Below are 27,428 nucleotides of genomic sequence, written 5' to 3' on the forward strand. Positions count from 1 at the left end.
AAGGAGTGGCCCTGGTGGGTGAGGCGTGGGGCGGGGCGGGAGGGTACAGATTAGGCAAACTGTAGCATCCATATGAGGCCACTAAGAATGAAAAACTTGAGGGCAATTTTTTACATGGAATTATGGGATTGGAACATTTACTTGGCAACGGTAAGTACTCAAAGTAATTAAGAATTCACCAATTACAACTGTGGCAAAAATGAGCGTGTGTTTTTTCCTTTTTTTTTTACATTTATTTATTTATGTATTTATTTTTGGCTGCATTGGGTCTTCGTTGCTGTACGGGCTTTCTCTAGTTGAGGAGAGGGGGGGCTACTCTTCGCTGTGGTGTGAGGGCTTCTCATTGCGGTGGCTTCTCTTATTGCGGAGCACAGGCTCTAGGCACATGGGCTTCAGTAGGTTTGTTTTTTTTTTTACCTTTTTTAAATATAAAAGTTTTATTGAGATATAATTCACATACCATACAATTCACCCATTTAAAGTATAGCAACAGAGTTGTGTAACCATCATCACAACCAATTTTAGTACATTTTCATCACCTCAAAAAGAAACCCCATAACCACAAATAGTCACTCCCTTACCACACCCTACCCCAGGCCTGGGTAACCACCAATCTACTTTCTGTCTCTGTAGATTTGCCAAACCTGGACATTTAATATAAATGAAATCATACAATACGTTGGGCTTCAGTAGTTGTGGCATGTGGGCTCAGTAGCTGTGGCTCACAGGCTCTAGAGTACAGGCTCAGTAGTTGTGGCGCACGGGCTTAGTTGCTCCGTGGCATGTGGGATCTTCCTGAACCAGGGCTCGAACCTGTGTCCCCTGCACTGGCAGGCGGATTCTTAACCACTGTGCCACCAGGGAAGTCCCAAGCATCCGTTTTGGCCCTATTACCATGCTCCATACAGGAGACCGTCCATGCAAAATCTCACTTAATCTTCACGACACTTCTGTGAGGTAGGAACCATCTGCCTATTTTACAGATGAAGAAGCTGAGGCTCAGGGATATAAGACTTTTGCCCAAGGACACCAAGGTTAGTAAGTGATTGCAGGGCCTGCCCTCTCCATTGGATCACGCTGCCTCTCATCACACTGGACCCCTGAAACAACCCAGCGTGGTGGCAGTTGTCATTGTCCTTTTCCAGGTGAGGAGATGGTGCGGCTTCCTGGCACCATCCTTAGCCTAGAGCATGGCTTTCGGGTCTGTATCCGTCAAGGTCCTACCAGAAAAGAAAAAAGACCAGTAAGATATATATTGAGGAATTGGCTGATGCGATTGTGGGGTCTGGCTAGGCAAGTCTGAAATTTGTAGGGCGGGCTGGCAGGCTGGCAACTCTCAGGCAGGAGGAATTTCTTCTTCTTCTGGGAAACCTCAGTTTTGCTCTTAAGGCAGACCCTCATTATCATGGATAATCTCCTTCAAGTCAACTGATTGCAGATGTTAATGACATCTACAACATCCCTTCACAGCAACACCTCGATTAGTGTTTGATTAAATAACTGGGTACTATAGCCCAGCCACTTTGACACATAAAATGAATTACCATCACAGGGTCCAACAGACCTGAGCTTGAGTCCTGGTCCTACAACCTATAGGCTGTGTGACCTTGGGCAAGTTTATCTGCCTCTCTGAGCCTCAGAGTCCCCTTGTCTGCCAAATGCAGTGATAGTGCTTACTACCGTCATTTGTTGTGAGGATTAAGTGCAATGATGTAAATCAAGTACTTTCATCCAGTGCCTGTCATATAGGAAGAGGGGAGATGCACACAAACATTGATGGTCTTGAAATGGATGTTTTCTAGTTGTAGTGTAATTGCTTGTTCCTGTGTTTGACTTCCATTTTAGACTGTGGCTCCTGGAGGGCAGGAACTGTATCCCCTTCATCTTCTTTCCTGTTTCCTAGCCCGATCCCTGACTCTAAGGAGGCATCACTGAGTGTTTCTTAAATACCTAGTTGGCACTTTGTTAATGAAATTCCCTCTGTGGGGTTCTTGGGATCTATAATAAAAATCCCCCAACTACAAGAGGGAAAGCAGACATGTAGGAACCTCAGGCCTCTGTTTCCTCTAGAGAAACCCCTTACTTTTCGGCTTAGTAAGTCTTTCCTCCAGGGAGCCTTCTCTGATGCCTCCTCTGTGTTCCCACAGTGTCCTATGTGTCCCCCATCAGAGACCATACACTTTTCAAAACGCTGATCGCTCATTTCTCTCTCTCTCTCCCCGAGTGAGGGGGTGTGGGGTGGAGCGAGCATCCTTGGTTTGTAGCTGGAACCCCAGCCCAGGGTCTGGCACTCATGCAGCATGTCAGTACACGTTTGTAGGAGGGACATGTCCTATTTCCAGAGACCCATGGGCCGACGTGCCACACTTAAGGAAATCTGCTTTTCCAGGGCTTCCATTGTGTCTGGCTGCCCCACGCCCTGGTCCAGCCATTCTTATGCCGGAAGCAGAGCCTGGGTGATGGAGAAGAACTTCTCTTCCCTGCATCCCATGAGCATGTTGTGGTTCTTGAACTGAACCGAACAAGGTGTCTGCCCTGTTTATTGCTGAGCGCGCCCTGGTCGGCCTCCCCGCTCATGTGCGGCTCAGGAGCTCTGTATAGCCATGTTCCAGTCCTTAATCTTCTCTTGGTGACACACTCGCTGGGCCTCGTTATAATTAAGCACTTTCCTTCCTCAGGGTTTGCCAAAACTGAGATGGCTAATTCATTTCTGGCCTCTCGCCACTCCCATGGAATGGTGGGCAGGGTTGTAGCTCCCAACGCTTGCTGCCCAGCCCTGCTTGTTTTGCCAGCCAGAAGAGCAGCCACTCTTTGTCTACAAATAGAGGGAGCCCCAGCTGGACCCAGTTTTATTTAAACTGCTTATCCCCTAGCGTGGGCAGAGCCTTTGGGATCACTGCTGTAGCTCTGCCTTGGTTTCCTCATTTGTAAAACAAAGGGGTTGAACTTGACAGACAGGGAGAAGATGGGGTAGAAGTCAGGACTCTGGGTTCTGGAGTCAACCCAGGCCTAACCTAGGCCCTGCCGCTCCCAGCTGCGGGACTTTGGGTAAGTTACTTCATCCCTCTGAGCCTCAACATTGCTCACCTGTAAAATGGGGAGAGTAATGCTTACCTCCTGTGATGGTTGTGTAGATTCAGTGGGATAGTGAACACCCATATGACCCTTAGCAGGGCAGCTGGCACATAGTAAATGCTCAGTAAATACTCTCATCAGCCATCTTTCCTTTCAGTGCCAACAATCTGTATTCCTGATGAAAAAAGTTGTTATGTTGGGAGAGCTGTGGAGTGGAGCAATTTTAACAGACATTGCTTTTGTGTTTTAGGCCATGGCTGGCAAGATGATTAACCCCTCTGTATCAGTTTCCTAGGGCTGTCATAACAAATTACCATAAACTAGGTGGTTTAAAACAACAGAAACCTTTTCTTTATAGTTCGGGAGGCTGAAGAAGTCAGAAATCAACAGGGCCATGCTCCCTCTGAAGGCTCTGGGGAAGAATCCTTCCTCGCCAAGCTTCTGGTGGTTGCCGGCAATCCTTGGCATCCCTTGAGCTTGCAGCTGTATCACTCCAATTTTTGCCTCTGTTTTCACATGGCCATGTCCCTCTGTGTGTGTCTCTGCATCATATTGGATTTAGGGCCCACCCTAATCTAGTATGACCACATCTTAATGAATTATATCCGCAAAGACCCTAATTCCAAATAAGGTCACATTCTGAGGTTCTAAGTAGACATGAATTTTGATGGCAACTGTTCAACCCAGTATGCTCTCCAAGGCTCACTTTCCTCCTCTGTATGAAGATGATAATAGTAGCAATTTCATAAGGTTGCTGGAGTGATTGAATGAGATAATCTATGTAAATGTCATGGTAGGACACAATAGAATACATCAGGCCTGTGTAAGCACTGAGTCAGTGTAGCTGCTGTGATGGAGATGGTGGCAAAGATGATGACAGTAATGGGAACATTTCCATCCATGGACCCACCCTACATTGGTTAATCACTGGACACAGGGACATAGAAGGTAGGCCAGGGCCTTGTCAGGAATTCTGAAGCCTTGGATAGGAGCCCCTGTTTCTTTTTTGGCCTCAGCCACCTTGAATCCTCACCTGAGACTTAGCTCCTGGGAGGGCAGCTTGGAGAAGTAGAAAGACCTTGGGCTCTCAGAAGTCAGGGAAACTGATACCCTATGTAACATTGCACAATTGTCTTTCCCTCTCCAGGCCTCAGTTTCCCTATCTGTAAAGTGGGAGAGGAGGTTTGAACTCAGTGTTAGATCAGAGCCTCTTCTAGTATTGAAGTTCCAGCACAGGACTCTGTGTCCCACCCCAATGGTAGTAGGTTACCAAGGGCCAGGAAAGGAGTCAGGAGCCTGGGACCTCAGGGCAGCTCATCACAGGTCATTCTGGGCTCATTTTCCTCATCTGGACAAGAAGAGAAGACACTATGATATGAGTGTGCCAGGCAGTGTGCTAGGGACATCGTAGGTATGAGTTCATTCCACACTCACCACACCCTCAAGAAGTAGGATGCTTATACCCACTTCACAGAGGGGCGTACTGAGGCTCAGGGAAGTTAGAACTCACCCAAGGTCATACAGTGAGAGGTAGAGCTGGGGCTTAAATCTAGGTGTGTCTGGTGCCAAAGTCCATGCTTCTCCTTGGCTGCGCTTTTACTGTGTCAGTTTCCTAGAGCTGCTGTAACACATTAGCACGAACTTAATGGCTTAAGACAACAGAAGTTTACCCTCTTACAGCTCTGGAGGCCAGAAGTCCAAATAGTGTATTCAGGGCTGCACTCCCTCTGAAGGCCCTTGGGGCAAATCCTTCCTTTCCTCTTCAGCTTCTGGTGGCGCCAGCAGTCCTTGGCTTGTGACTGCATTGCTCTTATCTCTAATCTCTGCTTCCATCTTCACATGGCCATCTCTTCTCCCTGTGTGCTGTGTGTCTCTTACAAAGACACTTGTCATTAGAGTTAGGGCCCACCCATATAATCCAGGGTGGTCTCAAGATCCTTAACTTAATTACATATATAAAGATCCTTTTTCCAAATAAGACCACGTTCACAGGTTCTGGTGGTTGGGACGTGGACTTGTCTTTTAGGGGCCACCATTCAACCCACTACAGTTATTAAAGCCTTGGTGGTGACAGTATCTGCTGGAGGTGCAGGGAGTGGGGAATTTCTGGAACAGCTTAGAAGTAGAAAAGAGAGGGGTACTTCCCTGGTGGTCCAGTGGTTAAGACTCTGTGCTTCCACTGCAGGGGGTGCCAGTTTGATCCCTGGTCAGAGAACTAAGATCCTGCTTGCCGCTTGGTGCAAATAAAAAAAAAAGTAGGAGAGGAACAAAGTTGTGAGCTAGGGAGGCCAGTCTGGGGACCATGAGTGACAGGGGGTGTGGCTTAAGCTGGTGTTCCACCAGCAGTGATGTCAGTGAGGTAATAAATACACAAAAACCACATCTGAAAAAAAAAAAGAACCCTCCCTGCCACCCCCCATGCCACATCTGGGTATGGTGAATACAGCCAGCCACGGGGCGGAAACCTGAAAACTTGTCCACAGAGGCCACACTTCCTATTGTGACATGTGTCTACATTAATGACTTTGAGGTTATAGATCCCACAGAAAATGGATTTGGCCTTCCTTACTTGCCTGGAGAGATGGGACAAGGCCTGGCCTGAGTGCCTGTGATGTGATTTACATGCATCATCTTGGGCCTTCCCTTAACCTAGAGGGTGGTATCATCTTTTTTTTTTTTAAATAAATTTATTTATTTATTAATTTAATTTTTGGCTGCGTTGGGTTTTTGTTGTTGTACACAGGCTTTATCTAGTTGTGGCGAGCGGGGGCTGCTCTTCGTTAAGGTGTGTGGCTTCTCACTGCAGTGGCTTCTCTTGTTGCAGAGCACAGGCTCTAGGCGCGTGGGCTTCAGCAGTTGTGGCACACGGGCTTCAGTAGTTATGGCACACGGGCTCAGTAGTTGTGGAGCCCGGGCTTAGTTGCTCCACCGCATGTGGGATCTTCCCGGACCAGGGCTCGAACCCGTGTCCCCTGCATTGGCAGGCGGATTCTTAACCACTTCGCCACCAGGGAAGTCCTGTGGTATCATCTTTACTCAGATAATCACACCCTTGAATGCATGAGGACCAACCGAGATGAGGGCTCCAAGGAATGACTACGCGGCTTGAGAAGGCAGCTCACCAACTGGCCAGAGCCCCTAACACATACTGAGCACTTGTACTAACTCAGTTCTCATCATAGCTAGGTGAAGTGTGTACAGTTTTTTTTTTTTAAATAAATTATTTTATTTATTTATTTTTGGCTGCATTGGGTCTTGTTGCAGTGCACAGGCTTCTCATTGCGGTGGCTTCTCTCGTGGAGCACAGGCTCTAGGAGCGTGTGCTTCAGTAGTTGTGGCACACGGGCTCAGTAGTTGTGGCTCACGGGCTCTAGAGCACAGGCTAGGTAGTTGTGGCGCACGGGCTTAGCTGCTCCGTGGCATGTGGGATCTTCCCGGACCAGGGATCGAACCCGTGTCCCCTGCAATGGCAGACGGATTCTCAACCACTGTGCCACCAGGGAAGCCCCTGTGTACTGTTAATATCTTTATTTTCCAAGACGTGGAAGGGAGAAGGGTTAGGTTTAGATTCTGTGATTCTGTGAGCAGAACCAGGAAAAATGGTGCCAGGTGAGAAGGAGGCAGTTTTCAGCTCAAATAAAACAAAGAACTTGTTATCCTGTGAGTGGTCCCAACAATAGGATGGACTGTGCCTACAGGTGGTGAGTTCCCTGTCTCTGGATATACTCAAGCAGAAGCTGCGTAGCCGTTTGTCTGGAGTGCCACAGAGGGAATGCCCTCACTATGAAGTTTCCTTCTATCTCTGAGATTCTAGGAATTTTCCCCGAGGAAACCATCAGATATCTGTGTACACAAAGATGTTTATCACACTATTATTTATAATAACAAAAAGGCAGAGACAACCTACGTGTCTTTTAAAGGGGGATTTATTAAGTAACTGTATTCAGGAGCTTTAGTGTCTATAAGTGAGACTAGCTCTAGCCTGTAGTTTGTTTTTGTATGGTCCTTGGGCTAAAGATGGTTTTTACACTTTTAAAGGCTTGTAAAAAAAAAAAAAAAGAACAAAAGCAAGAAACAGAAGAATATGCATCTAGGCCTACCAAATATTTAGGCCTCCCAAGCCTAAAATATTTACTCTCTGGCTCTTTACAGAAAAGGCCTGTTGACCTCTAGACTAGAATAACAATCGGTCACCAAAAATTATATTAATTTGTATCTGCGGATATAGAAAGATGGTCACAGCATATTTTTGAGAAGAAAGAAACAGGTTATTTAATAATGTTAGAACCAGATCCCATTTACATAAAACAGGGCCTGTGTGTTTGCCTGTTGTCTGTTAATGATAGTCTGTACTATTGATGTTGGTTTTTAAATTTTCTTTATGAAGTGATTCTGTATTGTTTGGACCTTTTATAGTGAGCAGATGTTATTTCTGAGATCTCACAAAGCATTGGGGAATAAAATTAACTCTAAATGCTCCAGCAGTCCACGCTGTTTGGGACCAAATGAGTTTTGATCTAGGCTCAAGCATTTTGTTTGATTTGGTTCCTCAGGTGCCATAAGGTCGGTCAGACAGAGGGTTGGTGCTCTTAGCTTGTTGCTGTTGCTGTTATTGTTTTTAGGTCTCTTTCCCTGGCTTTGACTCCCATGAGCTCTTGTGCCTAAGGGAAAAAAAAAATACCCCTCAGTTTAGTTAAAAACAAATTAGCTGCTTTGGGTAAATGATCTGACAACATTTCCCTTTGCAGTGGCAGAGCTGAGTCACTGCAGATTCAGGGCAGACAGGGTCAGGCCCAGGTGTCCTTCAGGGGACCTGGGTTGGTCCAGGTTAAGGATAGAAGGGAGGAGGGGAGGAAGGGAGAGAGGGGGGAGGCGGGAGGAAGAGCTGTCCTAATTTGTCCCAAAGCTCTTGGGTCTGTGGCTGGTTACTTCCAAGAATCAGGGCTCCTGACTCTCTGTCCCACAGGGAGTCCTCCAGTAACCACTATGTCCCCTCTGCACAGCATGAAGGGGACACGGTTCCTGCCTGCAGGACGTCCCAGTCTAGTGTGGAGGACAGACATGTCGATGTTCATTCACTCAACAGATGTGGTTTTTTTTGGTTTGTTTTCTGTTTTTTTGGTTTTTTGGCTGCGCCTGTAGGATCTTAGTTCCCCAACCAGGGATTGAACCTGGGCCCCAGCAGTGAAAGTGCCAAGTCCTAACCACTGGACCACCAGGGAATTCCCTAACAGATGTGTTTTGAGCGCCTGCTCTGAGCTGGGCGCTGCTGGAAGTCCCAGGAACATAGTGGTGACCAAGACAATGCCATGCCTTCGGTACCTTATGTTTTCCTTGTCAAAGAGAATACGTGGGCTTCCCTGGTGGCGCAGTGGGTGAGAGTCCGCCTGCCGATGCAGGGGACACGGGTTCGTGCTCCGGTCCGGGAAGATCCCACGTGCCGTGGAGCGGCTGGGCCCGTGAGCCATGGCCGCTGAGCCTGCGCGTCCAGAGCCTGTGCTCCGCAACGGGAGAGGCCACAACAGTGAGAGGCCTGCGTACCGCAAAAAAAAAAAAAAAAAAAAAGGAGAGAATACGTGAGGGGCACACAATTTGGGTCCTCAGGGGAGAAGCTGAAACTGAAGTCCAGAGGAAGGCACCAGGGTCTCGGGGAAGAGCACAGGGTTTGAATCTCTGCTCAGCCTCTGACTGCAACCGTGGACAAGTTCCTTTACTGCTCTCTATAAATCGGGAATGATAAATACTGTCTACCCTGTAGGGGTGCTAGGAAGATTAAATGATGTAAAATGCTTTCCCAGTGCCTGGCAAAGAGTCAATGTCCAACAACTGTTTATTATCCATTAAAAAAACAAAACACAGGTGTAAGAAGTACATAAAATCATGCCTGAGAAAGACCTGGCACGTGGTTGTTGTACCACAATACTGGTTGCCACCCCCTTGTGACCAAAGGTGTACGTTTTGTTCTGAATTGACCTCTCCTCCTTGCCCCACTGAGCCCTGTCACGGTGCCTGTGACATTGTTCTGTTGTTTATAAGTCTGTCTCTCCCCCACCCTGCCTGGGCTGTGAGCAGATTTTCTCCAAACCCTCGCGGGGTTGAGGAATGTGTGAAAACAGGCAAAGGCTCTGGAGGCAGCCCACCTCTGGAACAGTTCCCTCCCTTTGGTCCCAGCCTCCAGACTGGCCCCCTCCCCATGGCCAACGTGTGATAAGCTAGCGCAGGTGGCAGGTGGCGGCGGGACAGTGAACAGACTCAAGTGGTTATAAGTGTGGGCTCTGGAAACCAAGTCTGAGTTTGAATGCTGCCATTGTCACTTCCTAGCCGCGTGTCTTTGTATGAGCCGTCTAACTTAGCTCCTCTGTAGAATGGGGACGTTCCATGCATGGTCTTAACACTCAGGGTTGCAGTGACGATGAAATGAAATCATGCATTCACTGCTTTTGGCATAGTGCCTGGTACATGAAAGAAAAGACAGAGAATATTGCTTAAAGAAAACAAACGACCCGCCCAAAGCTGTTAGACCAGTCCCTGGTCTAACAGGGACTGTTAGAAAGGAGAGACCGTTTCAACCTTCTTCTGGGCACCAGGCATTAAGATGTCAGCACGCTGCCCTGGCTTTGCCTGGGGGAGGAAATTCTTACTAGGAGCTTCCTCGTCGGTTGAGAAGCCCAGCTCTCCAGAGACCCAGCAGCGTGTGTGGATTTAATATGGCCCAGGTTGTATGTCAGTCAGAGAACATGCCCGGTCGCCATCAAATTGAAGGAAAATGGATAGAGGTGGTTGTGTTCCTTCCTGCCAGGGGGGCCTGTTTGACAGATGACGGACTGGATTTAAGGCTCTGAAACCAACATGGTTGGCCACTTGGTGCTTCATATAAGGGTAGCCTCCGTGGGGTCTGAAAAGGATGGATGGGAGCAAATTCCCCAGCAGCTATGGAATTCAAGATGAGCTTAAAGGGGATTTTGATCTAGAAGAAAACCAAAGAGCTTCCCAAGGCATTGCAAAGGCAGTAGAGTTCACCCCCAGGGTTAGGTCCAATCCATAGAGGATTGAATTCTATGAGAAAAAAAAGCAAAAATTATCAGGGGAAATAAACGCAAAAGGGTTGCTAATTCTTGTGTGCTGGCTAGTAAGCTAGACACTTTCACATGCGTTGGCTCCTAAAAAGCATGAGTACACTGAAATTACCAATGAGGGAAACAGCTTCAGAGAGGTGAAGTAATATATTCAAGATCACACAGCTAAGTATGCTGAGCTAAGATCCAAATGGCGCTAAAGGACTCCCTCACCAAACTCTCTAGCTTAGAAAGCCGACACAGTGCGAGCACTTGATTATAGCCACAGCTTCTTTTTTGATAGCGGTACAATACACATAACATAAACTTTACCGTTTTAACCGTTTTTAAGTGTACGGTTCACTGACGTTAAGTACATTCACATTGCTGTGCAGCCATCGCCACCATCCATCTCCAGAACATTCTTTTTCATCTTCTCAAACTGAGGCTCTGTACCCATTAAGTAATGACTCCCCATTTCCCTTTTCCCCCAGCCCCTGGCAGCCACCATTCTACTTTCTGCTGCTATGACTAAGTACCTCATGTGAGTGGAATCATAGAGGTTTTTGTCTTTTTGTGGGTGGCTTATTTCACTTGGCCCAATGTCCTTAAGGCTCACCTACGTTGTAGCGTGTGTCAGAATTTCCTTCCTTTTTAAGGCTGAATAATGTTCCATTGCATGTATAGACCACATTTTGTTTATCCGTTCATTCGTCAATGGCTACCTTTTGGTTATTGTGAATGATGCTACTTTGAACATGGGTGTACAGATATCTCTTCAAGACCCTACTTTTAATTCTTTTGGATATATACCTGGAAGTGGAATTGCTGGACCATATAGCAATTCTATTTTCAATTTTTTGAGGAATTGCCATGCTATTTTTCACAGGGGCTGCACCATTTTACATTCCCCCAACAGTGCACAAGGGTTCTAATTTCTTCACATCCTCGTCAACAATTGTTATTTCCTGTTTTTGTTTTTTTTTTTTAATAGTAGCCATCCTAAGTGGTATCTCATTGTGGTTTTGATTTGCATTTCTCTAATGATTAATGATGTTGAGTATCTTTTTTTAATAGTTTTTTAATATGATTTTTAAAAATTAATTAATTTTATTTATTTATTTTTGACTGTGGTGGGTCTTCGTTGCTGCTCACAGGCTTTCTCTAGTTGTGGCGAGCGGGGGCTACTCCGTTGCAGTGCGCGGGCTTCTCATTGTGGTGGCTTCTCTTGTCGCGGAGCATGGGCTCTAGGCACGCGGGCTTCCGTAGTTGTGGCTTGCGGGCTCTAGAGCACAGGCTCAGTAGTTGTGCCGCACGGGCTTCGTTGCTCTGTGGCATGTGAGAACTTCCCGGACCAGGGCTTGAACCCGTGTCCCCTGCATTGGCAGGTGGATTCTTAACCACTGCGCCACCAGGGAAGCCCGATGTTGAGTATCTTTTCATGTGCTTATTGGTCATTTGAATATCTTTAGAGAAATGTCTGTTCCAGTCCTTTACCCATATTTCAAATCTAGTTGTTTGCTTTTTTATTGTTGAGTTGTAGGAGTTCTTTATATATTCTAGATATTAACCCCTTATCAGATATGTAATTTGCAAATATTTTCTCCCATTCTGTGGATGGCCTTTTCACTCTGTTGATAGTGTCCTTTGATGCATAAGAACTTTGACTTTTTTATTTTAATAAATTTATTTATTTTATTATTTTATTTTATTTTATTTTTTGGCTGCGTTGGGTCTTTGTTGCTGCGCGTGGCTTTTCTCTGGTTGCAGTGAGTGGGGGCTACTCTTTGTTGAGGTGCGCAGGCTTCTCATTGTGGTGGCTTTTCTTGTGGCGGAGCATGGGCTCTAGGTGCATGGGCTTCAGTAGTTGTGGCATGCGGGCTCAGTAGTTGTGGCGCACGGGCTTAGTTGCTCTGTGGCATGTGGGATCTTCCTGGACCAGGGCTCGAACCCATGTCCCCTGCCTTGGCAGGTGGATTCTTAACCACTGCACCACCAGGGAAGCCCCAAGAGCTTTGACTTTTGATGCAGTCCAATTTATCTATTTTTTCTTTTGTTGCCTGTGCTTTTGGTATCATATTCCAGAAGTCACTGCCAAATCCAGTGTCACGAAACTTTCCCTCTATGTTTTCTTCTAAGAGTTTTATTGTTTTAGCTCTTACATTTAGGTCTTATATCCATTTTGAGTTAATTTTTAAATATGGTATAATATAAGGGTCCAATGTCATACCTACAACTTTTTGAAATAGGAAAAAGAAAAAAGGAATTAGAGACCAACAGTAGGATTTTGAGATGTGGGGAAATAAATAATTTATCTTCCTAGGAAATTCATTCTCTCACCCGTTCTTGCTCTGCCCTACAACTAGCCTCCACACAGTAGAGTCAGAATGATCTTTTGAGAAACACACGTAAATCAAACCACATCACTCCCCTGCCTAAAAAGTGCAGCAATTTGTTCAGTGTCTGCCCCCTCCCTGAGACCATAAATTTCAAGAAGTCAGACTGCCATCTTTACTCCTATATCCGTTACTCAGTGCCTGGCACATACCAGCTGCTCGATTAATACCTGTTGGATGAGTGAACAAACCTCAGCTTATAATAAGCTCACATTCCTTGACTTTTTGAAATATGGGGGACGAAGGAAGTGGAGGAGGAAGGAAGGTAAAAATCATGGAGGGGCAGAATAGCAAAGTCATTACCAGGTGTTGGCACTAGACTTCCTGAGTTAAATACCAGCTCTGCCACTTAATGGCCATGTGACCTTGGGCAAAATCACTTCATCTCTTGTGTCTCAGTTTATGTTCTTTAAGGTATGGCAACACATATTTGGATGATGAAAAGCAATTCAGAGAGGAGGAACAGGCTAAGAAGGGGTGAGATGTGGGGCTGAAAACAGGGGCAGGGAATTGATTACCTATAGAGAGAGCAGTGAGACCCTTAGTCCCCCATCCCTTGTACCCTGCATAGCCAGGTGGCCACCCCTCCACTCTGCAGGAGGTCAGGGTTTTTTCCTTGGAGAAGTTAACCTGGAGGAACTGAACTTGGGACCAGTAGACACGGAAAGGGTCAGAGTGAGGTACCAAAGGAAAAAATGGAGGTTTCCCAGACCCCTTCTCCAGCTCTGCTACCAGAATCCTGACAGCCAGAAGTGTGCTCCCCAGGCAGGAAATGGGAGGATTCTCTTCTGAAGGCCCCGAAGAAGAGACCTACAGACACTGATATTTAAATATTCCTAGTGTAAAAGCCAGATCTTCATTCAATCCCCGTAGAATGAAGCACACCAGTTGATAGCCCCCCACCCCAAGAGCTATCAATTAGTTAATTAGTGCTTCACTCAAAGACCAACCTTTAGTCACATATCACCGGATATTTGAAGGAAGTCTCCAGGATAAAAGAGGGAAGCCAAAGCAGACAAATAAAGAAAAATGTTCGAAGCAGATAGACAATGCAGAGAGCAGAAGAAAATACAAAACAAAAATTATTAGTATCCTCAGAGAGAGTAGAGAAGATATTATATCCATGAAATAAGATGCTACAAATGCTATATAAAAAGGAACAATAAGAGAAGAAAGTACACTGGGAAAATAAAACATGAGAGACAAAACAAAGTTTAAAAAAGTCAGTAGAAAGGTTGAGAGGTAATGAAAAGGAAATTTCCCAGAAGATGTACCAAAAAGATGGAAAATAAAAAAGATAAGAAAATTAGATGATCAATCCAGGGGACCCGATATCTGACTACCAGATTGTCCAGGGATTCCAGAGAAAGCAGAGGGGAGGAAGTGATCAAAGAAATGATGAGAGCATTGTATACTGAAGGGCATAAACCTGAGACTGAGAAGACCTAATAAAAATGAAAAAGAACCATCCTAAGGCACATCTTCACAAATGTCAGAATACTGGGAATAAAAAGAAGGTCCTAAAAATTTCAGGGGTGGGGAGGACAGATTACATACAAAACATCAGGAATCAGAATCGTTTCAGATACCTCGGTGACAACACTAGAAACTAGAAGATGAGGGAGCCATGCTTTCAATTTTCTGAGGGAAAATGATTTCCAATCTACTCTTTTATGTAGAATGAATGAAATCAGAAGTGAGGATAGAAGAAAGACATTTTCAGACATGCAAGGGTGTAAAATTTTTACTTCCTATGTGCCCTTTCTTAGGAAGTGACTAGAGGATATGCTCCACTAAAATAAGGGCAGAAACCAAGATAAAAAGACTTGTAACCCAGGAAACAGGTGTGCAGCTTGTCTAGAAAGCAACCAGTCCCAGATTGAAAGGGGAGGAGGGAAGCTCCAGGAAGTGGATTCACTAGAAAAACAAAAGGAACTGATAGATTATGTGACTGCATGGAAAAATGGACTGCAGGGAAAAATCAATTCCCTGCCCCTGTTTTCAGCCCCACATCTCACCCCTTTATGGATCTGCTGGAGTGTTTGAAGAGATTTATCGATATGTACCCAGAACTAAGCAAATGAAAAAAAGAAGCAATTATTAACTCCAGGAAAAACAAAAATCAGTACTAGAAAATAAATGTAACTATAGTATACCATTTGGCTCAGTGGACAGTATCTACAGAGTCATAAGAATGTAAACCCTGTGGGGCTTCCCTGGTGGCTCAGTGGTTAAGAATACACCTGTCAATGCAGGGGACATGGGTTCAAGCCCTGGTCGGGGAAGATCCCACATGCCGCAGAGCAACTAAGCCTGTGAGCCACGACTACTGAGCCTGCACTCTAGAGCCCGCGAGCCACAACTACTGAGTCCGTGAGCCACAACTACTGAAGCCCACACGCCTAGAGCCCGTGCTCCGCCACAAGAGAAGCCACCATAATGAGAAGCCTGTGCACCGCAAGGAAGAGCAGCCCCCACTCGCCGCAACTAGAGAAAGCCTGCACACAGCAACGAAGACCCAACACAGCCTAAAATAAAAATTAAAAAAAAAAAGCTTAAAAGAAAAAAAAAGTATAAACCCTGAAAAAAAGTAAACCTTGAATATCAATTTAACTAAAAATTTTTAAATTGTGGTAGAACTATATTGGGAGGATGGAGAGAGGAAGTTGTGTAGTGTAAGAGAGTTAATCGTCATCTACCATATTTAGAGAGTTGTGGAGGATCTTAGTAGTGTTCACTAATATTTGGTTCTCCCTCCTTCTGGGCACATGAAAGACTACTTCTCAGCCCCTTGCAATTGGGTGGGGCCATATGACTAGTTCTGGTCGGTCAGCTTCAGGTGAAAGTACTGTCTTGCAGCTAGAATGAAGCTTAGATGACCCTGCGGCTGTCACTTCTCCCTCTGTGGTGACCAAGGAGGCCTTGGGTTAAGATAGCAGAGCCACAAGGTTGAAGCAGGCTGGAAATGCCTCGTGGAATATGGTTGTGCTGGAGACACTGAATGGATTCTGCAAGGGTAAGAACTAAAGCTTTTTTGTGTGTTAAGCCACTGAGATTTTGGGATTGTCTGTTACTGCTGCAGAGCCTGGCTTGACCGAATACAAACTTCAACAGATACTGTCTAAAATAGATACATCAAGAAATAGACATTTAAGCATATTATTTAGAATTCTGGAGATAATCACTAGAAAAATAATTTAAAACATTAAAAGCGGTTGCCTCTGGTGAGCAGGACAGAGAAGTGAGGATGGGGTAGGGCAGAGGGGCAAGTGTTTCCATTATAGTACTGTAACACGAGGTAATTGTATTACTTTGGCAGGAGCCACATCTATGCGGTTTGGAAGGATTCCTGCCAAACCATCACAGTGGCTGTCTCTTAGGAGGGAGGGCTTGCTAGAATAAACGAGCATCTGAGGGAACCACAGATGTGGCTGGATGTGATGGGCAGGCACAGTGGGAAAGGAGGCTACCCAGATGGAATGCCAGTGTGAGGAGTTTGGTTTTTATCCAGATGGCCGTGGGGAGCCATGGAAGGATTGTAAGCGGTAGAGTCGAATGTGCCTGCGAAAATCTACCTTTTCATGTGGAGGATGAAGTGTGGGGCAGGGAGCCTGCTGTGATGGTTCCCGTGAGAACTGAGGAGGCTTGGACTAAGACATCTGTACCACAAATGTCTACTGAGAGCCTGCTATTGGCCAGGTACCATTAGTAGGCCTGACGATGCAGCAGCGAACGAGATGGGCAAAGTGCCCTGCCTTCAGGGTGGTGGGTCGTGCTGTAAAGAATGAAGCAGCGTAAAGAGAGGGAAGAGAGGGTACTTAAGATAGAGAGGGTAGGGCAGCTTCTCTGAGGAGGAGGTATTTGAATAGAGTCCTGAATTAAGTGAAGGAACAAGCCAGGCAAAATTTGGAGGATGAGGGTTCCAGGCTGAGTGAGCAGCAGTCTGGAGGCCCTGAGGTGGGATGGGCTTGATGTGTCCAAGGAACAGCAGAGAGGCCGGGATGAGGGCTGGGGGGCACGTCCATCGGGGGAAGGTTCTGGGAGCTGGGACCCAAGAGGTGGTCAGGGCCAGTTTGTGGAATGTGGAGGAACTCTGGAGGGCCCCTATGGGGCTGAGAGCCAGAGAGTGGCAGGATTTGTCTGAGGAGGTGAAGAGGACGGGTGAGCTGTGGGAGTGGTGGGGGGGCCTGTGACGGGAGGCCTCCCTCTCCCTCTGCTGGGGCCCCGCCTGCCAGAGTCGGCTATGCCTCAGCCCTGCCCGGACCAGCTACAGCAGCTTCATCACCCACTTCCCAGCGTCCCAGCCCCCTCTGGGAATTGAAGGATCTTTTCCAAATCAAAATAGCAGGCAAAGAACAGCCTCTGATTGTTCTGCGCAAAAGAAGTGAAATTAGACAAGTCAGCTGCGGGATCGAGGCGGCCTCCCACACAGCTGTTCCTGCACCCGCTGAAGGCGGACTTCCCGAGACTTGCAGTTCTGCTGTCTCCCAGCAAAACTTTTTGCTTCTCCAGCCCAGGGCAGATAGTTATTTTGGGAGGGAGTGGGACAGATGCTGGCCCTGGAGGACCATGAAGGAGCCAATTTTTTAACCAAAAAAATCAGTCACTTCATGAAGGAACAGCCTTAGCTGATATGAGTTTGCTCAGTCATTCAGAACACACTGGGTGTGCTCATCCTGGGTGCCCCGGGCTCGGCATGGTGTCGGGGGATTCCGGCCCGGAGGAGTAGAGGCACACAGCGTGCTTCCACCCTTGGTGGAGGGTGGAGAGAGCACTGTCTGGGAGCCGGGAGGTCCAAGTTCTCACCTTGGTTCTGCCGCTGTCGCTCTGTGACCTTGGGTCAGTTTCCCGTCTCTCCCCCGTGTGGGCTTTAGGCTACATATTTTTTCTCAAACTAAACTCCGTGAGAATCGTGTGTGTGTATGTGTGTGTGTGTGTGTGTGTGTGTGTGTGTGTGTGTGTGTGTGGTGTCTTGTTAAAGATAAAGATTCCCAGGCCTGAATTCCAGAGATTAAGATTGAGAAGGGGACTTCCCTGGTGGTCCAGTGGTTAATACTCTGCGCTTCCAATGCAGGGGGCATGGATTCGATTCCTGGTCGGGGAGCAAAGATCCCACATGCCGCGCATGGCCCCCCTCCAAAAAAAAATATTGAGAAGGTCTGGGGTGGGGTCCAAGAATTTGCACTTCTCACAGGCTCTTCCGGTAATTCCTTTGGGAGTCCTTGGACCACACGGTAGCAAAATCACCCCCCCTCAATCTCTCAGGGCTCTTCCTGCTCTGAAATTTGAGGAGTTGCTCACGCAACCCTTCCCTGGGTTTCTCAGATCATTCCAGGGGCATGAAAGGCATCCTTACCCCTGCCTCAGTGTGCATGTGTTTCTGTGATGCTCACACTGCATGGGGATGGTCTATTTCAGTGTATTTAGCCTCCGCCAGGCTATCCGGTGCCCAGCCCAGGCCCTGGTACAGAGGCGTTGTGATTATACATGTTGGCCTGACAAGGGGTCAGCAGGCAGCTGGGCGGCAGCGTAGAGCATGGAGGGATGTTGCAGAACGCTGGGTGCCCAGCTTGTTGCAGACATCTGGCTTGGACACTTGGGCTCACGCCCTGGGTCAGATGTGTGACTCTTGTCACCTGCTCCCCCTTCCCCACAGCTGGGTGAGTCCAGCTACCTGGGGATAAGATGGTCTGGATGGGACCATAGACTGGGAGCCCTGGTCTACCATGGAGAATATCCAGGCAGTGTAAGGCCCCAGCCAGTTTGCCCCGGCTTCCTTGGAGCTGGCTAGTCATATTCCCAAAAGGCCAGATCAGTGGCAGAGGCCAGAGGGTCAGGGCACTCTGGTCTAGCCCCCAGCTTCACTCTTATATATGAGGAATAATAACAGCTATCACATGCTGAGCACTTACCATGCTTTGAGCTCAGTGCTAAATGCTGTATCATCTCATTAAATTTTATAACAACCCTATGAGGTTGGTAAAAGTATCACCCTTTTTTTTTATAGTTATGGACACTGAGGCTTAGAGAATTCAAGTTACTAGTCTAGAGTCACTCAGCTAATAAACAGTAGAGGCAGACTTAGGACCTAGACCTGTTTTCCTCTGAAGCCCAGCTTTATCTTTAACCATATTGCTTAGAACCCCTGGGAAGATAAGGGTTTTTCCTCCAGTACCTCCTGCCAAAGTTACCCCCTGCCAGAGAACTCCTTTTGCATCTGTTATAGTGGAAAGGAGCGATGCTGAATCAGCTAGTTCAGAGTTCTAGTCCCACTTCTGCCCCTGACCTTTTGTGTGATCTTTGGCAAGTCATTTCCCCTCCTTGAGTTTCATGTGAAACTGAAATCTGTGAAATGGAAAGATTACAAATGCACTTCCTTTTAAGGTACACTAAGATGAAGACGGCCACCAACATCTACATCTTCAACCTGGCCTTGGCAGACGCCCTGGCCACCAGCACACTGCCCTTCCAGAGTGCCAAGTACCTGATGGAGACGTGGCCCTTTGGGGAACTGCTCTGCAAGGCTGTGCTCTCCATTGACTACTACAACATGTTCACCAGTATCTTCACGCTCACCATGATGAGTGTCGACCGCTATATCGCCGTCTGCCACCCTGTCAAGGCCCTGGACTTACGCACACCTGCCAAGGCCAAGCTGATCAACATCTGCATCTGGGTCCTGGCCTCGGTTGTTGGTGTACCCATCATGGTCATGGCCGTGACCCGCCCCCGGGGTGAGTGAGGGAGGGAGCCTTGGTACAGGTCACTGACCACAGGAGGCAGCTCACGGGCCTCCGTGGGTTTGCAGGCCACTTACCAGGGTGGGTGTAAGTGGCTCACCAATGGAAGTATGGATTGCCAATCAATGAAAGTGTGGATGGCTGGCCAGTGGGACTGTGAATAGGCAACCAATGGGAACGTGAATGGTGGACTGTTGTGAGGATGAATGACTGGTCGGTGGTCATATGGGTAGCTGGCCAAAGGAAGTTTATAAATGGGATTACAGATGGCTAGATGTGTGGATGACTGACCTTTAGGGAGATGGATGGATAGCCGGTGGGGTGAGGGTGTCACTGACCAGTGAGCAGTGCGGGCCACAAGATCTGCAATCCCGTCCCAAATTCCCTTCCACCCCGTTGACCCAGATGACCAAAGCAAGGCCTAGAGAATGGCCTGCACAGAATGACAGGTGCATTTTCTCAGAGTAAAATGGCAATTAGTACAGTAACCGCCTGTATCAGTCAGGATGGCTGCTGTAACAATCTCCAAAGCTCCAAGGCTTAACACAGTAGAAGTTTCTCACTCAAATCACAATCCAATGTGAGTAAGCGGAGGAGGGGCTCTATTCCACACAGTCATTCAGGGATCCAGGCTCCAAATGATGGTTTTGGAAGCAGTGTGCTGGCATCTGGCCAGCAGATGAATATGGGAGTGGTGAGAAAGCACAACCACTTTTAAATGTCAGGGCACATCACTTCCTAGTGATGGCTGGTCACATGATCCCTACTTGATGTAAGTGGGAAAAGTAGTTTAGCAGGGTGCCAAAGACACTGGTCACTAACCTATCTGAGCCACACTCTATCATGGAGTGTTGAAAAGATTAAATGAGGTTATATGTGTAAAAGATTTAGGACAAGGCCTGGCTCATTGTCAAGGCCCAATAAGTAGCAGCTATCAGAATGATTAAGCCTGTGAGATAGACAAGGCAGGGACTCCTACTTCCATAGGACTGAAAGAAAACAGAATCAGAGAGGTCACGTGGTTTACTTAGGGTCACATAGCCAGACATTTGGTAGAATCTGGCCTAGAACCCAAGGTTCCTGCCCCCATATCTGTTGCTCCTTTTGGCTGCTGGGGTGAAGGTTTGTGTTGTGGTAGGAGAGGGAACAGGCTTGGTGGGAGGTTTCTTGGCCACCCTCCACTCTCACAAGGGTAGAGCTCCTGGTGCCTTATATAGTCTCTGTGTGATTAGACTTGACTCACCAGCTGGGCCCCGTTCCTCACTGTCGGCCTTCAGTTTACAGGCCATTAACTGCAGCCCTGCTGGGGCCAGGCCAGATGGGCCCCCTCATCCCCAACCCACCCCACACACACTCTTTTACACACACACACATACACTCCCCCAGTGTGTGTCATTGGCACTCAGTTCTGTAAGCCACTTGCTGTGTGACCTTGGACAAGTGCTGTTCCTCTCTGGGCCTGCTTCTGCCATCTGTACAATGAAGTCCTTGGGTTCAGTCATTGGTGGGGGTCCTGCCAGCCTGATGTCCTGTGGACCCACTCTGTCTGTGGATCCCAGCCCTTTTCTTACAACTCTCAGGCTCCAAGTCCACTGGGTGGGTCCTCAGATTCCAGAATCCCAAGAGGTCCTGGAAGTCCCCTGGATCAGCCTCAGCCCTGTATCTGAATCCCATAACATCCCCTGAGGTGCTCATCCAGCCCAAGCCCACACTCCTGGAACAGGGAGCTCATTCCATCCTAGGTGCCCCTCTTATCTTTGGACAAGTGTGGCAGTCAGAAAGTTCTTGACATTAAGCTGACATCTGCCTCCTTGGCCCTAGTTCTGACCCCCGGACTCCCACGCGTTTCTGCTCCTTGGCCCTGTGAGTGTACCAAGCGCTTGAACCCCACTGTGCTAAATGCTTTCCATGCCATGGCCCATTTAATCCTCACAACAACCCTATGAGTTTAGGTACTGTTGTTAGTCCCACTTTATGGGAGCTCTGATAGAGGTTCAGTAATTTGCCCAAGGCCACATCACACAGCGGGGCCTGAGTCCTGCTCTTAACTCATGCTCTCTAAGTCAATCCTAGCAATATTTTCCCCATTGGAGCTACTTTGGAAATGTGTGGGGGTATTTTCAGTTATCATAATGACCGTCATTTAGTGGGCTTGGGCTAAATTATATCATTATCATTATATCACTGCTGCCCATGTACATAGAGGCTGATAAAGGGACTGGGAGAGAATATAGAAAGCAGACCTCCTAGGTTAGGGCCAATCCTGCTGAGGTCTTGAAGGATGAGTAGGAGTTCACCAAGTGCAGAAGTGATGGAGGACATTCTGGGTAGAAGAATCACCTTGAGAAAAGGCCAGGAGGAGGCAGTGGGGCTTGACTAAGCCGAGAAGGGTGGGTGAGCAGGGAGACAAGGTCCTTAGGCCCACGAGCCCCTCACCCACTGTCTTTCCTTGTTTCCCCGGCCCAGACGGGGCAGTGGTGTGCATGCTCCAGTTCCCCAGCCCCAGCTGGTACTGGGACACGGTGACCAAGATCTGCGTGTTCCTCTTCGCCTTCGTTGTGCCCATCCTCGTCATCACCGTCTGCTACGGCCTCATGCTGCTGCGCCTGCGCAGCGTGCGCCTGCTCTCCGGCTCCAAGGAGAAGGACCGCAGTCTGCGGCGCATCACGCGCATGGTGCTGGTGGTGGTGGGCGCCTTCGTGGTGTGCTGGGCCCCCATCCACATCTTCGTCATCGTCTGGACGCTGGTGGACATCGACCGCCGCGACCCGCTCGTGGTGGCCGCGCTGCACCTGTGCATCGCGCTCGGTTACGCCAACAGCAGCCTCAACCCCGTGCTCTACGCCTTCCTTGACGAGAACTTCAAGCGCTGCTTCCGCCAGCTCTGCCGCACGCCCTGCGGCCGCCCGGAACCCGGCAGCTTCGCCCGCGCCCGCGAAGCTACGGCCCGCGATCGGGTCACCGCCTGCACCCTGTCCGACGGTCCCGGCGGCGGTGCCGCCGCCTGACCCCGCCGGGCCGGCCCGCCGCGCAGCCCTCCGGAGTGACCCGGCGGCGGTCATGCCGAGTTCTAATGGGGGCGGGGGCCACGACGCGGAGTGGGGCGGAAGGGGGCCGCTGGTCTGGAGATGGGGCCCCTGCAGTGGGGTGGACCTCTGGTCCGGGGAAGGCGGGGTGGGGGCGGGGGGGGGGGGGAAGGATGGTGGGGCGGTGCCTCTAGGCTGAGCTCAAGGTCAAAGGCTTTGGGTTGGGCTGGGGAAGCTAGCGAGCCTAGGGGAGTGGGACCTGTTGCTCTAGGATTGGGCGGCTAAACGGGGCCCCCGCGCGGGGGGCGGGGCCTCAACCTCGAGACAGCCACGGGTTCTAATTGCAGCTGGGCTTGCAGGAATTGGGGTCTGGCCTGAGACCGGGCCCAGGACCAAGGAGGGAAAGTGGCGAGGACGGTGGAATTGAGCTTCAAGATTGGGCCTCTGTGTGATGGGGAGGGGCCCCTTCTGGGGGTGAGTCGAAGGACAGGACAGCGAGGCTGCGTCTACAGCTCCAGATTGGGCCACGAGATAGGGCCTGTGTGCAGGGCATGGGGCCTCAATTTGCGGTAGAGTACTAACCCCGAGTTCCAGAAAGAGGCGGGGCTTGCCGAGCTCCAGGTCCAACTCGGCATCTTTATAAACAAAGAGAAAATAGAGAGGAACACCCTACCTTTTCTCTCCTTGACAGTCGTTTCCCTGGAATGGGCAGAGATGCCCCGCATCGAAGTAGTCTCCAGCACTGTGTCGCTGTGAGGCTTGGGATGAGACAGTGGAGCAAGGACAGAGGCTCCAGGATAGGGTAGCCTCAGATGGGGTAGGGTCCCAACAGGAAGGAGTAGGGAGGGCCTGCGGATCCAAAACCAGAGTTGCCAGTCGGCCTCTGTGCCAAGGGCTGGTGGGGGTGGCAGAGAGAGGGGGCTTCTGCTTTGAGGTTAGGTCCTCAAGTTGGAGAGCAGATGCTTTGGGGATCCCCACGGCCCTGGCTTCTCTGGTCCAGGTGCTGGAGGACAGACGTCCACACTAGTTAGAGCTCTGTGAATGTAGATGGCACCTGGGACTGGGTGGGGGCATCTGAAGCACCAGGGTGGAATTTTCCTTCTCTCAGTCTCTGGCGCCTTGATAAGAACCTCCAGGAAATCCTCTCTCCCTCCTCCCAACATCTGCCTGCACCCAACATGTCCAGTGAACTGGAACCACATCCCCTCCCCGGGACCTGACTTTGAAGGAACTCGGGGGAAGAAGATTTTTATAACTGCAGTGCCAGCATCAGTGTGCGTCCCCAGGTCCCCCACCTGCTCGAGCTGCCCCCTTCAAGCTGCGAAGGGCGAGGTCCACCAGAGCTAGGCATAGAAGTTTTTCTCTTTGTTTGTTTGGCATTTTATTCAGCCACTGCCAGGTCTTTGCTTCCCCCCAGTATCAGGGTCTGGCCTGTTCCCTGTGCCTCCCCCATGCTTCATCTCCCCACCTCCCCACCTCTCTCGCCTCTCTCCCCAGCACTGTCTCTATCACACAGCCCTGAATCCCTACTGAAGCAGTGTGCTGACATCTTTGTAAAAACAAATTTAATTTTCTTCCCTTTTTGGGACAGATGGAAAGAAATTGACGTCTTTATCTCAAACAGAAAAAAAAAAAAAAAGAAACAATATACCTCTTCTCCCTTTGACAGTCATTTCCTTGGAACAAAAACCTTTCTGCTGTCTGGGAGGCTGTCACTCTAGCAGGGGCTGAGCTAGCATTCAGGGGCTTTGGCACTTAGGCACCAGGGTGGGCTTTGGACACATTAGGGGTAGGGATGCCCTTAGTGGGCAAAGCATAGTCCCCTTCTCAGGAAGCCCCAGACCTGGGAATTTTCTTCCCTCAGGAAATGGCTCTACTAGGACCCTGGAAGATGTGGGACCATGACCAGCACTCAGGTCCAGGCTGCTAAGCTACCAAGGCCTGGGGTCCCAGCCCACCTAGACCACCTTCACCATCCAAATGGATCCTTGGACTATAGAGATCTCTGTGTCTGAATGGCCGGGTGTCAGCAAGGCAGGGGACACACTCCTGGACACTTGTTATCACTTGGGACCCCTCCTGCTAGTGCCTTGTGGAGATGTCATAGAAAGGGGACAATTTAGGAACGGGGGAAGACTCCTGAAGGAGGTGATATAGGAGCCAGGGCTGTTTCTTCTCCATGTAAAGACTGTGTCCCCTTCAACCCCTCCTAGGACAGGCCTGTCTCGAGGCTGCTCTGGATCCACTCACTGCCATTTCCTGTGGCTGTAACAGATCTGCCTGTTTTTTTTTTTGTTGTTGTTTGTTTGTTTTTTACCACTTCTTATATATAAATTTGTCTTGGAGTCATCAGGGGCTGACTACTTCATGTGCACACTGGGCACTGGGACTCGGAAATGAGTCAGATACGGCCCTGCCCTCAGAAAATTCAAGCCCATGCTCAGACAAGAGCATAAACAGATCTTTGCATCTCAGTGTGATGCATTCCGTGACAGGGAGGGCAGGGGTGTCACAGGGAAGTGCCTGTCCCAGCTTTTTACTGAAACCTATATTTGTAGGAATTCTGGAAGAGGTGGAAAGGGTCAGAGGGCCTTCAAGGATGACTAGGAGTTGACCACCGAGAAGAGAGAACAGCGTGTGCAAAAGCTGGAAATGTTCAAGTGCTTGGCAAACCCAAGAAGTTGTGTGTAGCCAGAGTGTGGGGCTTAGCCGAATGCTTCTGTGTGCCAGGCCCCATGCCACGTACTTGATGCACATTATCCCTCTGATCTTCATGACAGCCCAGTGGGCAAGTGTATCACCCTTATTTTATTTTATTTCATTTTTATTTATTATTTTTGGCTGTGTTGGGTCCTTGTTGCTGCGCGCAGGCTTTCTCTAGTTGCGGCGAGCGGGGGCTACTCTTCGTTTTGGTGTGCGGGCTTCTCATTGCGGTGGTTTCTCTTGTTGTGGAGCATGGGATCTAGAGAGTGCGGTCTTCAGTAGATGCGGTGCGTGGGCTCAGTAGTTGTGGCTCTTGGGCTCTACAGCGCAGGCTCGGTAGTTGTGGGGCACGGGCTTAGTTGCTCTGCAGCATGTGGGATCTTCCTGGACCAGGGCTTGAACCCGTGTCCCCTGCATTGGCAGGCAGATTCTTAACCACTGTGCTACCAGGGAAGCCCCAGCGTTGCCCTTATTTTAGACAAGTAGTCAGGCTCAGAGAGGTCAAGCCACTTACCCCTAAGTCACAGAGCCCGTTCGTTGGTGGTGGCAGAACTCAAGTCAGTGGAGCTCCAGGGTCAAAGTTCCCAGTGAATTCCAGACATTGTTGAAGTGGAAGAGCCTTAGTAGCTGGCATCCTGGGATGAGGTATTTGAAGACTTAAAACTTAAATGGAAAAATCTGAGGGAAAGGGGCAATTTTCCATGAACTTTTGTTCCTCCCGAAGCCCTCCACATCTTCACGTTTCAAAGTGTATTGTGCATGGGCATGTTAAAGCTCCAAGTTGGCAGTGTAGTTCTGGATCATCACAGAGCTCTCAAAGCGGTGGGCTAGGTCTGGTTTCCTCCAAAATTTCCACTCCTCTCTTTTCAAGAGGTGGGAGGAAAGTTTTTGCCTCTGGTTTCAAAATGTCCTACAATTTCATATCTCTTCTTGTAATAGAAGTAGTGGTTAATTAAGGCTGGAGTCAGATCTTGGTTTTCCCTCTCTGTGCCACAGTTTCCTCATCCGTAGAATGGACTTCCTTCATGGGATTGTTGTGAGGATTTAATGAATTAATGTATGTATAGGGCCCAGCACATAAGTTCTTAGCACGTGGTAAGTAGCCTCTATTACTTAAAAGTGGAGCTGCAGTGTAAGGTCAGAGCTAGACACCTAGATGGAAAATGAGATGAGCTTTCAGAGGTAGTGATGAAGAGAAGAGATGGGGGACCCAGACTGGGGATCCCCCTGCATCTTAAGCTCAGGAGCCACCATGGAGAGTGAGAAGCTGCCAGAGAAGCAGGAGGAGGATGGGGGAGAATGTGCTGCCATGGAAACCGGAGGAGGGCGTTCCCAGGGGGAGGGAGTGATGGATAATGTCAAGTGTAATGTAAGAGAGGTTGGGTGGGGAGGGCAGGAGGGTGATGGGAGTAAACCAGAGCCCTCAAGTTCAGTCTTCTGCATGGCCTGGGAAGCCCCAACAATGGATTCAAATCTCAGCTGTGATGCTAACCGGCTGGCTGTGTGACCTCAGCAAGGGATTTGCCCTCTCTGAGCTTCTGTTTCCTCCTAGATTTAAGATGAGGGAACGAGTCAGTCTCTAATATGATGCTCAGTTTCTAGTAAGTGTCCTGATTTTGCCGGATTATTGGCCACTTGCTAGCAGTGTGATCTTAGGCAAGTCCCTTCACTTCCAAGCACTCTCTCTGAAGGATAGAGATGTTGCCTGGCACATAGTAGGCCCCCAATACAGGGTTATCCTGTAATAATAATGGGGGTGCCGGAAGCTGCTGTCTAAGGAGGTTTGTTTGGCTTGGAACTTGAAACGTTCCCCAAGATGGAGAGGGGTCACTATGTCCTGAGAGGACTTCAAGGAACAACAGTCCAGGCTGGGCCCCTGCTGGGCCTCCACCCAAAGACCAGCCCCTCTGTCATCAGCAGCAGCTCCTCAGCCTGGCCTCGGCGTGCCTTCCCGCCTGGCAGCTACTGCAGATCCAGGCTGGGAGCCAGCTTGGAGGCCCCAAAACACCTAGGAAGTGATCCCCCCGGATCCTGGCACCAGCATTCACACTCGCGCACACACACACACACACACACACACACTCCTTTCTCTTATCGTTTATATTATCATCATGTCTTCCTTTATGTCATTTCTGGGCACTGAGCACATAGTGCTGGGTGTTGGGGGGAGTGACAGGAGAGGGTCAGGACTCTCTAGCAGGGGCTAGAATAGCAGGCTGTGTGGCTCTGGTGGCGGGCAGCTTGGAAATTCAAAATGGGGGCCAGAGAGGGGCTGGTGAGGTGCCTTCCTGACGGAGCGGAGCGCTAGGCTTGGGGGTCGCTCCGGTTCTGGCTCCGTGAGCACCACCTTCGTGAGCCCCACCTGTGCGCAGCTCTTCCCAGGCACAGACCTCAGTGCGAGGCCAGTGTAAGCATAACAGGTAATACCGCATG

The 27,428-nt window shown here is 49.0% G+C and overlaps 1 protein-coding gene and 1 non-coding gene across 2 annotated transcripts in view; one reads left to right on the forward strand and one right to left on the reverse strand.

Annotated features, from left to right (window-relative positions):
• The window catches only part of OPRD1 (opioid receptor delta 1), a 36,080-nt gene extending 13,806 nt beyond the window's left edge, over positions 1–22,274 (forward strand). Inside the window, exons 2-3 of the mRNA XM_032642157.1 lie at positions 18,911–19,260; positions 21,733–22,274. Coding sequence (XP_032498048.1) covers positions 18,911–19,260; positions 21,733–22,274 — 892 coding nt within the window. The remainder of the gene's footprint in view (positions 1–18,910; positions 19,261–21,732) is intronic.
• TRNAE-UUC lies at positions 8,226–8,297 on the reverse strand. Its single transcript has one exon. It is a non-coding gene; the product is annotated as a tRNA-Glu (tRNA).
• Positions 22,275–27,428: the final 5,154 nt, after the last annotated feature.

The sequence above is a fragment of the Phocoena sinus genome, chromosome 1, assembly GCF_008692025.1.
Source record: "Phocoena sinus isolate mPhoSin1 chromosome 1, mPhoSin1.pri, whole genome shotgun sequence".
NCBI lineage: Eukaryota > Metazoa > Chordata > Mammalia > Artiodactyla > Phocoenidae > Phocoena > Phocoena sinus.